This window comes from Macrotis lagotis, chromosome 8 (genome assembly GCF_037893015.1).
Source record: "Macrotis lagotis isolate mMagLag1 chromosome 8, bilby.v1.9.chrom.fasta, whole genome shotgun sequence".
Lineage (NCBI taxonomy): Eukaryota > Metazoa > Chordata > Mammalia > Peramelemorphia > Peramelidae > Macrotis > Macrotis lagotis.
The window spans coordinates 102,637,571-102,651,186 of NC_133665.1; the positions used below are offsets into that span (position 1 = coordinate 102,637,571).

General features: G+C 41.1%; 1 protein-coding gene across 21 annotated transcripts in view; it reads left to right on the top strand.

Annotated features, from left to right (window-relative positions):
• The window catches only part of OBSCN (obscurin, cytoskeletal calmodulin and titin-interacting RhoGEF), a 342,539-nt gene that overhangs the window by 283,590 nt on the left and 45,333 nt on the right, over positions 1-13,616 (top strand). For all 21 annotated transcript variants that reach the window (XM_074197796.1, XM_074197800.1, XM_074197799.1 and 18 more), the window contains 4 exons: positions 2,939-3,074; positions 3,999-4,123; positions 7,267-7,379; positions 11,228-11,396. In XM_074197796.1, the coding sequence (XP_074053897.1) occupies positions 2,939-3,074; positions 3,999-4,123; positions 7,267-7,379; positions 11,228-11,396 (543 nt within the window). The remainder of the gene's footprint in view (positions 1-2,938; positions 3,075-3,998; positions 4,124-7,266; positions 7,380-11,227; positions 11,397-13,616) is intronic.

Sequence of the window (13,616 nt, forward strand, 5' to 3'; positions counted from 1 at the left end):
AATTAATAAGCTTAGAAATCCAGGTCCAGCCACAGAATCAAGCACCTGGGATGTTTCAGGGATACCCATCTCTTCTCTGAAAAACCCCTGAGATGTCTCAAAGGATCTTCCTGATGTTTGAAGAACTAGGTGGACTTGAGATGCCTCTGGTGTTAATGTCTTTGTGATAGACCCCACTCTAGGTTAACATGGGATTAAGGGGTGGGTGATTCTAGGAAAAAAACAAAATTCTTGCCCTAGATAACAATCAAACTCACCCATCCAAAAAAGAGGACAGCCATCCCTTCCCTGAGAACTAGCTTTAGCACAGTGGACAGATGAACAGATAGGGAACCATGTTTGCTGAAAGCTTTTAACACTAACCACCCTGCTTTCTTAGCTTACCAGGTTGGGCTTCTTCCCTGTGCAAGCAGCCCCCAGCCTCCCCCATTCCCCTGCTGCATGGGCTTTAAGACTGCTGTTGTCCTCCCAGCTTGGAGGCCTTTTTCACTTTCTCCAGAGTTCCTGACTATGTCCTGGGTGAGTGAGGCTGCTGGAAGTCTTAACTTTCAGATTAATGGGGGATGAGGGAGGCTAATCAGCTTTTGTTGCTTAGATTTCCAAGTTGACGCTGCTCTTCCATCTAAGGGTATCTATAGTTCCAATGGGAAGGGGATCTCCATCCTCCTTGTATCTTGGCTAGATTAGTCAATGGTTGTCCATCATGAGACAGGAAGTTGAAACTTGTTAGTCATACTGCATTCAAGGCCTCTCACAATTATAACAGCATTTCTTGGACCAGCTCCCACATCTTCCGTTCATACAAATACATGCCCCTGCCATCAAGCCACTCAGAACTGTTACCAGAGGGGATAGCCCTATTGTGAAAAAACCCACAGTCTAGTGGGGGGAAGGTGGGTGTAGGGCTGATTGCAACACTGACATGAATAAATATAATATGAAAACTAAGTAGACTTGCTATGGACAAAGGAAAAATCTTGCCTCCATCCTCTACTTTCCAATATTGCCTTCAAACCACAGCTAGAATAATTTTTCTAACCCAAGTCCAAGCCCTGGCCCTTCCATGTTGGCTCCTTCAAGATCAGTCCCATGTCAGTTAGGAAACCAGTCACCCTTTATTGCATCAACATCATTAGGGGAATGGATGAACTGCTCCCTCTAAGTGATAATGATAATGATGATGATGATGATGATGATAATAATTATTATTATTATCCTTTGTTATCAAAGAAGATCACAATATCAGGGAGGTGATGTCATGATAAACATGTGAATTAGATTTGAGTGAGGAGATGCTGTGCTAAGTCACCAGCTTCACGTTTCCCTCCAGAGCCACCTGGGTCCAGTGGCCAGTTATGGATCAGGACAACTGGAGATGGTCCTGGATATGAGATATTTTCAGATAATAGAGTTTTTAAACATCAGTGCCTTTTTTAGTTCACCTTGACCATTCAGATAAATATAGCTGTGTTCAAAACAGAGGAAACGAAACATGGTTCTTGCCCTTAAGAAACTTGCATTCTGATGCATGAGACAATATTAAAACAAAAAAAGGGGCAGCTAGGTGTCGCAGTGGATAGAGCACCAGCCCTAGAGTCAGGAGGACCTGAGTCCTCCATCCGGCCTCAGACACTTAATAATTACCTAGCTGTGTGAACTTGGGCAAGTCACTTAAACCCCATTGTCTTGCAAAAATTTTTTTAAAAATTTTAATTAAAAAAATATTCCTTAAAAAAAACAAGTACATGCAAAAGATAAAAGGTAGATAAAAGGTAAATATCAACATGATATATCACCTTTCCTAGAAAGTTCATGTCTAACTTTTCCTCCAAATTTAGAGATCTTTTCCCCTTCCTTCTAGATTCCTAGATGTGCTGCAGATAATTTGAACTTCTAGAAGGCTGATCCTTATCTTGATGGGCTTGTTATTGCTGGTTCAGTTGTTTTCAGTCTTGTCTGACTCTTTGTGACCCCATTTGGAGTTTTCTTGGCAAAAATACTAGAGTAGTTTGCCATTTCCTTCTCCAGCTCCTTTACAGATGGGGAAACAGAAAAACAGGATAAAGTGACTTGCCCAGGGTCACACAGCTAGCAAGTTTCTGAAGACACATTTAAACTCAGGTCTTCCTAATTCCAGACCTGGGGCACTCCATTCACTGTGCCACCTAGCAATGAGGCATCACAATATGAACTAATATATCTGCAGATCAACTCAGACTTCCTAAGACTGGTAACACTCATTCCTTCAGATGAGAAGGCTCTCTGGAAGTCACTTAGTAGTGCTATCCATAGCCAGGAAGCATTTCTCTTAAGCTTTCCCAGAGTCTTAAGATCTGCTGTGATACCTAAGGATAAGATCTATTCATTGTATAAACATAGGCCCTTGCTTTTTAGGACCTGTTTTCTTTTTACTCTTCTCACTATAGCCCATCTCTCAACACCAGCCAGTGGTAAAATGATAAATGTTTATTTACCAGCTTTCCAAGGGTGGGTGGGGGAATGTCTTCACAACACATTTTTAAATTCAACCTAATTATTAATATGTTTTCCTTTACTTTCTAAAGTCTAGACAATCAACAAAACAATAAAGCAAACCCTAATATTTGCCAATTTCCAAGTTGTAAATACTCACACTAAAAATTTCACAATCTATTTTCTTTAGACAATTTAAGCTAGCCCAACCCTTAAAGTCTCCCAACTCCTCTCCCCTATAGTTACTTAAGATTTATTAGTTTTGTGGTACTTAATACCCCTTGAACCCTAGAAACTAGCATTAGTCTTTTCCCAGTACCTTGATGGGAATGTGACTCAATCATCTTGGGACAGTTTTCTCCAGGGTCTCCCTGGCAACCCTCTGGATCAGGTTCAAACTTTGTTCCTCTTTTTCTGGCTTGGCCCCACGTCATTTGGTCTCATACAACCTTATTATCTCCATCAGATGGGGCACATGACAGCTCTGGGAAAATACCCAATGAAGACTGGAGCGGCCCCCAGCCTGCCCCAAGCACCAGCACCAGCAAGAAAGAGGAGACAGCATCAACCAGTGGCTCCCAGGAGCGTACCATCCCTATTAGGTAACCCCCACTCCTCACACCCCAAGATTGAGTGTTCTTTCTTAAGCCTTGGGAGGTGGATGGGGAGCTGCAGACAGATCCTTTGTTATCCCTCCAACATGCTTCCAGAAAGCTGGAGAGGATGCATAGAGAGTATTTGTAGCTCAGGTTGCTTGAAGAGTCTGATTCCACAGAAAATATGGCAGGGTCCCCAGTCCATGTGCAATGGAGGAGGTGGGAATGTTCATTCAGTTCAATGACAACGTATCAAATATTATAAACAATTTTTATGTATAAGCCAGAGAAGTGTATGGAAGAATTCGAGGGGGGCTGGTGTAGGTATCCCTGACTCTCATTTAATTATCTTCTACCAACTTGCCTTTTCAGGAGATGCTTTAGATTCTGAGTCCAAACCCTTTTCACTTTTCTTCAACTATTCCCCTTTGGCAGAAAGAGGGAGGAAGGCTAGGGGATGGATGTTGGGTAATCCAGTCTGAAAATGGGGCAGTGGGAAAGAGAGGCATATCTAATGGGAATGGATATGGGGAATTCTTTAAATGGAAGACTTTAAATGAAGCTTCATTAACAATAGGGATGTGGGGAGAAGAATTAAATAGGGACCAGTTTGAAAAAAAAAACAACTTTTAGATAGAAAGGGATAGAGAAATGAGTCTGTGCTAAAAGTTAATCTAAGAGAAGAGTCAAATAGTCTTCTGTTCCCTTAGTACTCACAGCTCATCAAGTTCTCTGTTCCTCAAGGTCAGACTTAGCCCTTGGACAGGGTGATCATGTTGGCTTTTTTGGCTTTCCCCACTGCAAAAGTCCTCCCCCCCCTCCCATCACCACTTGTCAACACTTCCTGGACTATTTCTCCAGCGGGTTGAGGACATGTTGGACTTGATAGGTCTCAGGAACCTCACTACATCCCTACATTTTTACCTACAGGATGGAAGGTAGAGCCTGGCCAAGGAAGGAGGGGACTGAGGAAGCCTGGGACATCCACAGTCACATCTATGTTGAGACCACACAGAGGACCTGCATCTATCAGGCTGGAGATGGAAGCACCACAAGTAAGGAATGGGGGGGGGGTGAAATTCCTTCTGTCTTAGACCCTGATCATCTCTCAGGTTTGTATTTTCATTGACCTTTGGTGACTCAGAGATGGCCCTTGTTCCTCCTTGAATAACCCATATGATACAAAAATAAAATTTAATAGCAGAATTTAAAGGGACCTTAGAATATAAAATTTCAGAATTGGGAAGAATCTTAGAGCACAGAATATAGAATGTTAGAGACAGAAGGGAATATAGAATACAAAATGCCAGAACTGTAAGAGATCTTAGAATGTAAAATGTCAGTTCACAAGGATACAGGGGAGAGGAAAGCAGGACCACAGAGTACAGAAAATATAGAATGTAAGGAATTGTTAGAATGCAGGATCATAGATCTAGAAAAACAGAGAATGTCAGAGTTAGATTGAATCTTAGAGACAATCTAGTCTTAAGTCCTCAATTTACAGTTGGGGAAACTAAGGCACCAAGAACTTGAATAACTAACTAGTAACAAAACCTCTGAACCAAATGGCCTGTCTCTCATAAATACTTATTTCTTTTCAACAAATTCAACTCAATACACGTTCATTAGGCAGCAAGGGGAAAGAAAAAAAAAACTCTGTTTGCCTCAGTTTCCTCATGAACTGGAGAAGGAAATGGCAAATCACTAAAAGATCTTTGCCAAGAAAAATCTCAAATGGGACTAACAAGAGTTGAACACAACTTGACAAGAAGAGAATATAGAAAGATTTGGAAGGATCCTTAGGGATCATCTAGTCCAGTTCTTTATTTCACAGATTAGGAAGTCATAAGAAAGTAGCAGAGTCAGGATTTGAATTCAAAGCCTCTCTCCAAATTCAGTGCTCTTTTCATATTACTACCCATAATCTCCTTCATATTTATATGACACTATAAGGCTTGCAATGCGTTTTCCTCACATTAATCCTGTGATGTAAGTAGTAAAAATACCACCCTCCCACTTTATAAATGAGAAAATTGAGGCCCTAAAATATTATGTGACTTGCCCATAAGGAAGTCTCCAAGGCAGGAAACAAAAAGGCTTTGCAACTATAATTATTTACTATTAGCTACTTTTCCTATAAGTGCCCTAGTTCTTCCCTCTCAGACAGGCTGGGGGCTTCAGAGTTGGGGGGCAGGGGATGGGGTTGAGGGATGGGAAGTGAGGTCCAAAAGCCCCTCTAGTAAAGTGTTCACAGGCTCTATTGAAAGAGAGGGAGTCTGCCAGCAGGCAGGTTGGAAAGAGCATTAAATTTACAACCAGAAGGTATGAGTTTAAATGTTAGTTCTGCCACTTAACTTTGTACAAATAGCATCTTCAGGCTTGAGTTTCTTCACAAGGAGCTGGACCAGATGGCATCTAAAGAACCCTTCCAGTTCTGATAGTCTATGTTCTAAGGTCACTTTCAGTTCTGCCATTCTGTGTTCTAAAGTTCTCCTTAGCTCTAATTTATTAAAATTGAAAGTGAGAACATGCTCTATGGTTGCAGAAAGGGGATCCAAAGAATCAAACCAGCCATTCTTATATTTTCTCCTCAGAGTTCCATTTTGAGCTTCTTGACCTTTCTGTCTATCTATGCTCCCAGTTAGTTGGCTATCTACTCCCTGTTCACCTTGAATTATGTAGAACTCATAATGAAACAACAGTCTATAGTCAGAAGGATTAAATATATCTCACTCTGGAATGAGTGACTGGGAATGTATGTGGTACCTCCATTCACAGAGACTTTCAAAAACAAAATGGTTGCTGGAGAATTCTCTCGATATCCTAAGAGAGGCTTGACTTTCATTTGAGGTCTTATGATGATTGGGAGTCAAAAATAGATGGTGACTCCCCCCAAACCCTTATTACCTACAACCCTGGGAGATCTATTATGAGCAATGCCATTCACATTCAGAGGGGGGGAAAAAATCAAAAAACTCACAGAAACTGTATACTATGTTAACTTTTCTAAAACTTCTCTTTTATTTTTCCTTCCTCTCTTTTGGTTTTCTTTTCCCTTAGTCCTAATTCCTCTTGCACAAAATGACTAATATGTAAATGCATTGAACACATATGTACATGCGCAATTTTTTACCAGACTGTTTTCTGTCAGGGGAAGGGGAGAGGGAAAAGAGGGCAGTAGAAAAATGTGTAGCTTATAAATTTACAAATGGATGAATATTCATAGCATATAACTGGAAAAATAAAATATCAATTAACAAAAAGAAAAATAGTTGGCAAGATTGAAAGTAAAGTGCTTGGGTGGCTAGGTGGCATAGTGGACAAAGCACTGGCCTTGGAGTCAGGAGTACCTGGGTTCAAATCTGGTCTCAGACACTTAATAATTACCTAGCTGTGTGGCCTTGGGCAAGCCACTTAACCCCATTTGCCTTGCAAAAAAAAAAAACCTAAAAAAAAAGTAAAGAGCTTTATTATCCTGCAAAGAAATCTGCTCCCACTGATAGTAAATTCAGATTCTTGAGATAGAGATTTGATTTTTATAACTTTTCAGGTCCTCAGAGTAAACATCCAAACAGGAGTATTCCTATAACATCTTAGGATAGAAAAGTAAAGCAATTCATAGGAGAGGGAGGAGCAGAGAAAAGGGGGAATAAGTTAAGGGAGGGAAAAAGGGAGTATTTCAAAGGCAAATATTAGACTTTATCATCAAAATTAGAGCATATTCCCCATTTAAGAGTAAGAGATAAGAGGGAAAGGCCAAATTCTTTTTCAATTACAGAAACAGTTCTTTTAGACAAAACTGCAGAATCTCTTATCCAAGGACAGCAAGTAGTTGTTACAGTTGTGGATAAGACTATCCATTTTACTGCCTCTTTGCATAAGAATTGGGGACTTTGTAATTTTAGGCCACCAGGTGGTTCCTCTTCTCCCCTACAGGGTCAGTCATTAGGTTTGGGTGAGTTCAATAATCACTAGCCGAAAAGTTATTGGATCTAGTGATCTCAAAAGGATCCTTCCACTTGAAATATTCTGTGATTTTACTGATTTTATGTCTCCCTCCCTCAACATATCTGCAAGACCCTGATGATTTGGTTTGTCTTTTGCATTGATAATTCTGCCCGTTCTCACTCATTCTCCTTGTGTCCCCATCCTATAGCCACTCATGCTGGACTAACCAAACTTTGTGATTTCTCCCCAGAACCACCTTCCATGCAGGTGACCATTGAAGATGTACAAGCTCAGGCCGGAGAAACAGCCAAGTTCCAAGCAATTATTGAAGGGCATCCCCAGCCCACAGTGACCTGGTACCAGGTAAGAATAATTTTTGTTTCTAAGAATGAGCCAATAATGGGAAGAGGATCCATACTTCAAAAATGGCTCTTCCATAGAGTACCACAATGGCCCAGAGCAATGGGCTTACATGTTGTTGGTGATGATGATGATGATGATGATGATGATGATGATGATGATAGAGAAGAATGAGGGCACCCAAGCAATCAAAAGCATCACCAAGCAGAGGGACCATGGTGTAGTGAGAAGAGTATAATGTGTGATGCTACTCAGTCTGTTGTCTTCTGCCTTGGTTAGAGTCTATCAAGAATATCATCTTCAATTTAAAGCTGGCAAAGGCGTTGACTAGTGGGAGCATGTCTAGAAAAGGGTGATCAGGATAGGAAGGATACAGAATAGAAGCCATTTTAGAGAGCAGCTGAAGAAACTGGGGCCATTCAGCCTGGAGAAGGCAAGATTTAAGATTTAAGGGAGGGACTTGATGTCTTTGCTTATCTTTAATAACTATCATGCAAAAGAGGAATCATATTTGTTCTACTTGGCCCCAAGTAGAGGGCTAAACTAGGAGCAATGGGAGAAGTTGCCAGAAGTCAGATTTTTATTTCCTAGAAGGAAAATTTCCTGGCAATTGGAGCCATCCAAAGTTAAGAGGCCCATATTGGGAGGTGATGAACTCTCCATCACTATAAATCTTCAGGAGTGAGGGAGGAGCACATATAAGAAGCATTCTAGAGGGGATTCTAGCTGAGATTGGACTAGCTACCCCTGGTGCTCCCTTCTAGCTCTGAGATTCTATAACCCAGAGTCAAATACCTTGATTTCAAGCCCCATCTCTGACACTTACTAGCCATATTGTTGCCAATTATTAAAGATTTAGAAATTGAAGGAATAAGATTTAAGGTTACTGAAAAGTTGAAGGAATTCACAATATTTTGCCACAAATCCAGAGCAGGCTGCTCAGGATTTTATTATGGGAAAATATGGTTATAAAGTACATTGGTCAAGTAGTACGAAAAGCAGTAAGCACTCTGAGCATAGGCCAGGAGAGAGAGAGAAAGAAGAGAAGAGAAGAGAAGAGAAGAGAAGAGAAGAGAAGAGAAGAGAAGAGAAGAGAAGAGAAGAGAAAGAAGAGGAGGGGAGGGAGGGGAGGGGAGGAGAGGGGAGGGGAGAGAGAGGCAGCCCTGAGGCTTGGCTTAACCTAGCCACATGGCAAGAAGCACACAATGCTCCCCATGGGTTAAGGATGGCATGAGAATGCCCCGTCCTGGACGACCAAGGTTAGGTGAAGGAGAAAATGGGGGGTCAAGATACACCCACAGCCTCAAAGGAAGACAGTATACAATCTTCAGGGGGTCTGTTTACATCTCAGGAGCAAACAGTCCTCCACAAATAATAAGATTTTAATATCATCAAAGCTACATTCATAATTCTCTATCATTACCCTGCATCAATATGACTCAGAATCTTTTTAATTTCTCTGAACCTTGGTTTCCATCCCTGTAAATTGGGGATAATAATAATACATGCACTAATCCCCAGAGTATTGTGATTTTGTGTTTTGTAAACTTTATAACAATTTAGAATGGAAGCTATCGATGTTATTGCTTGCCAAGTCCAGTGTCAGAGTAGCCTGTGAGGGAGACAGAAGAAGGAAAAGGGTTCCCTGCCTGAGAGAGCCCAGTCTACATTAATCAAGGCTAACATAACATTTAACAGGGGCAGTTAGGTGGCACCAGACTTGAAGTCATGAAGACCCAAATTCAAATCCCATCTCAGACACTTCCTTATTGTGTGGCCTTGAGCAAGTCACTTCATTCTATTTGCCTCAGTTTCTTCATCTGCAAAATGAACTGGAGAAGGAAAGATACTCCAGTATCCCTGCAAAGAAACCCCTAAATGGGGTCATGAAGAGAAGAGAGAGCTACAACTGATATAATCAAGCTACATTAAATAATAAAGATAATATAGAATTACTATGTAGCAGTTAGGTATTGCAGTGGATAATGTGTTAGACTTGGAGTTAGAAATATCTGACTTCTCGTCTGTAAAATGGACATAATGGTAGCAAGCTTATAGAATTGGATAGTATAGCAAATATAAAGTGCTTTATACATCTTAAAGTGCCATTCATATAAATGGTAACTATTTTAGCCAACAAGGACATTAGAAACTCAAAAGAGAGAGATATTTCCACATTATAAAAATAATACCTATTTCCATTGTGCATTAAGGTTTACAAAGCATCTTCTTCACCATATCTTGTAAGTCAGAGACCCCGAGAATTATCATCCTCAGTTTACAATGCAGGTGAAGTCACATGGTGTCCATGGTCACCCAGCTAACTTGAAATTTTCAAAAGCAGGTTTTCCAAAGCCAAAATTCTTCCATTCCAACACTTTGACAGAAAGAAGGGGGAGAAAACATAGCAAGTGAAGTGAAGTGAACCTTTCCTGTTGGGAGCACAGTGAAGAGACTAGCTTGGAGAAAACACCATGGGAAATGGGTTAGGACCAAGGTGGGACCAGATCCTGAAGGGCCTTGAAAGCCAAGGCCTGAAGTTTAGGCTTGATGTGTGGAGGTCCTACCTGATTCATATCCTTATTACCACTCATCTGGATCATAGCAATAATATCCTTCCAGGTCTTTATGCCTCCCCTCTTTTTCCCCTACACTCTGCCCTTAACATATTACTAGAATAATCTTTATACAAGCAGATAGTCACTTACCTCAACTCAGACCCCATGTTGGCTTCCTATTGCCTATGGAGTTGAAGTTCAATCTTCAGCCAATCCATAGCAACCCAACACAATCTGGTGTCCTTCTATTTTTCCAGCCTTACATTAATTCCATCCATATATATTAGCCTTTAGCCAAACTGGGGTACTCACCTATGATCTTTTGCTTATATGGTTCCCTATCTAGAATATTTTCCCTCTCCTTTGTCTGCTGAAGTCCTACCCATCCTTGAAAGCTCATCTAGGGTTACCTCCCCAGGAAGTCTTCCTTGAACTCCTTTTTGGAATAAAACCTTTGCCCTTTACATCATGTTCAACACTATTTGCACTTGCCTAATGCATTTATTATGTAATATTCTTTATTAAAGTTTTCTATGCCTTCTGTCTTATCCCTCTATTAGACTTCAAGTTCTATAACAAGGACCAGATCTTGCCTAAACTGAACATTCTCCAAAAGTTCTGCATACATTATCCATTGAATAAATGTTTGCCAAACTTCTTCAATTTGATGATCATTTATTAATCTTTTGCTATGTTCAAGGCCCTAGGCTAAGAGCTTAAGGAGATACAAAGATAGATACCACACAGAGTCTACCTCCTAGGAACGTACTGTCCAACCAGGGTAAAATATAAAGGAGAAGGAGATAAATGAAAAGGAAAGGTCCAAAGTGAAACTTGCCAGGTGAAACTTGATGAAGGGGTGGGGAAGGGGGATCAGGGAAGGCTTCTTGGAGGAAGTGATGTCTAAGTGTGAGACCTTTAAGGAGTGGAAGTAGGGAGGAGAGGGAAACTATTTCTGGCATGGGGATAGTACGAGCAATGTCAATAAGAAAGAAGATACCAAGATAAAAACATGGGACAGTAAGTAGTTTAGCTTGACTGGACTGTTCAATGCTTGGAGGGAGAAAGGTGAGATGCAACTGGCTAGGGTGGGTTGGAGCTAGATTTGGAGAACTTTAAATGCTGATATCTATGTTAGTTCTTATTCCAAAGAATCCTTTAAAGAGCACAAACTCAAACTTCCCAAATGCTTGGTGAGCTCTGAGATTGTAAAAATAGGCACTAGCAGTGGGACTCTTGCTGATGAGGATAGAGAAAGAATAGCAAGGCTAACATTTGACTTCATATCCTCAGGGCAACACCTTGCTGACCAACAACCCCCGAGTCTTCCAAGAACAAGAAGGCACTAACTACTCCCTGGTCTTGAAGGACATAACCCAACAGGATGCTGGCATCTACACCTGCCTGGCCAGGAATACCAGTGGCGAGGTGTTGTGCAAAGCAGAGTTGCTGGTCCAGGGTGGTGAGTTGGCAAATGTGTGGGCAGGGGTATGTATGTAAGTCCCAGGAGAGGTGGGAGCCCTCCCTCAGCCCTTCCAAAGCAGAGACATCTGACTTCCTACCCTTAGGGTAAGTGAACACCTTGATGAACAACAGCCCCCCCAGTTTTTGAAGTACAAGAGCAATTAGTAGATGTAAGAGAGAGTTTTTCTCCCTTTCCCTGCATTTTGAGTTGAAAGGTTTTTAGGCTTAGATAGTTTATTGAGTCCACATGATAAAGGGATTCTAGATTTCAAATCAGAAGAACTAGGTTTGAGTCTTGGCTCTCTTTTATTTATTAGCTGTGTGAGATATATGGAATATTTAAGGAGGAATAGCACCTCTAGTGAGGACTGTTCATCCACTTTTGGTATCCACCTTTCACTCAACTCTCACCTGTGACTCCAAAAAGCTATAACATGCACAGCAACCTTATGTTGGTAAAACCATCTTGGCATACAAGTAAAACCAGGCTGAGGGTAACCGAAAGACCTCAAACCCATCTTCAAGTTAAGGGAGTCTCTATCCCAAGCACGTAATGACTTCCTAATGAGGACAATTTGTTCCAGTGGTCATCAAGGTGCCTTGAAGCAGACATTGTAGAGTGCTTAGAGCTTGGTTAGACATTGAAGACACCAAGGTCATCCACTGCATCCCAGGTCATTGCCAGTTATCCTGGCTTTTGTCTTGACTCTAGAAGACTATAAAAGAGAGAGTGAGGCTGATGACCTTGTTCAACTTTGCCTCACTTTAATCCAGTTCATACAATAGTCAAGGTATCACCCTGTGAAGTCATTGACCCTCTTCAGAAATTAAGGACAACATTGTCTCTTCATTTGAAATGAAGAGTTTGGACTGAATTATCTCTAAAGATCTTGTATTTCCAGGTATTCCCAATTCACTGAAACCACTGAATTTTACATATGTGTGTGTGTACATATACATATACATACATATATATATATATATATATAGCTGATGTCCACTGGCACCCCCATTCGCACACTCACTCTTTAGTTTACATAGCCTTAAAATGAAACTGCCCGGGGCAGCTAGGTGGCACAGTGGATAAAGCACTGGCCTTGGAGTCAGGAGTACCTGGGTTCAAATCCAGTCTCAGACACTTAATAATTACCTAGCTGTGTGGCCTTGGGCAAGCCACTTAACCCCATTTGCCTTGCAAAAAAAAAAACCTAAAAAAGAAAAAATGAAACTGCCCCAGGAGGAGTCTTTATGTGAAGCAAATTATCTTTAGTTTCAGGGAAGGAATTTTCCTGACCTTCCGTTGCATAGATCATCACCCAACCAGGCTCTGGATTCATTACTTCCAACTCCTTCCTATCACCATGTATCTGTCACTTTATGGATTTCTATTTGACTGTTGAAATGATTGCCTCATGTCTCTTATGAAGAATGATCCATATAGGGGCAGCTAGGTGGCGCAGTGGATAAAGCACTGGCCCTGGAGTCAGGAGTACCTGGGTTCAAATCCAGTCTCAGACACTTAATAATTACCTAGCTGTGTGGCCTTGGGCAAACCACTTAACCCCATTTGCCTTGCAAAAAAACCTAAAAAAAAGAATGCTCCATATACCTCCAGTGAACACCTGTTGGTGATAGCAGCTCATCCTAGTATTGCCCTTTTCCACAGATCCTTCTCTTTTGCAAGGAATTATACTTCATTGAGCTAGACTTCGTGAGGACTTCAGGTAGAAGCTCAAAACAGAGACAAGTTAAGAGAGAAACACATTGGCTCATTGTTGTGGAAGGAAGGAAAATTGCAAAAAGGAAAGAGCTCCATATTGACTCAGGAGACCTGAGTTCTAATCCTCCTTGTGCCATGAACCTATCATGTGCCCTTGAGCAAGTAAACAGGCACACATACACATCCAGCTTCAATTTTTTCATCCATAAAGTGAGGGATTTTGACACAAGACTCTCAAAGGTACTTTTGACTTTAACATTCTAAGATCTATACATATGGTCCCCTCCAGCTTTAACATTCTATTCTGTCTATTCTGTAGTCCCTTTCAGTTGTGGCATTCTGTGAATGCCAAATGTTCCAGAAAACCCAAAGAGGGTATGGACTTGGCAGAATCTTGAAAATAGGATTGTAAGGATCCAGTTAAAAGACAGGGCTGATCGGGGACTTAGGAATTGGATCACTTCTTACTAAGGATGGGAACAGAATGAGGTCCTTCCT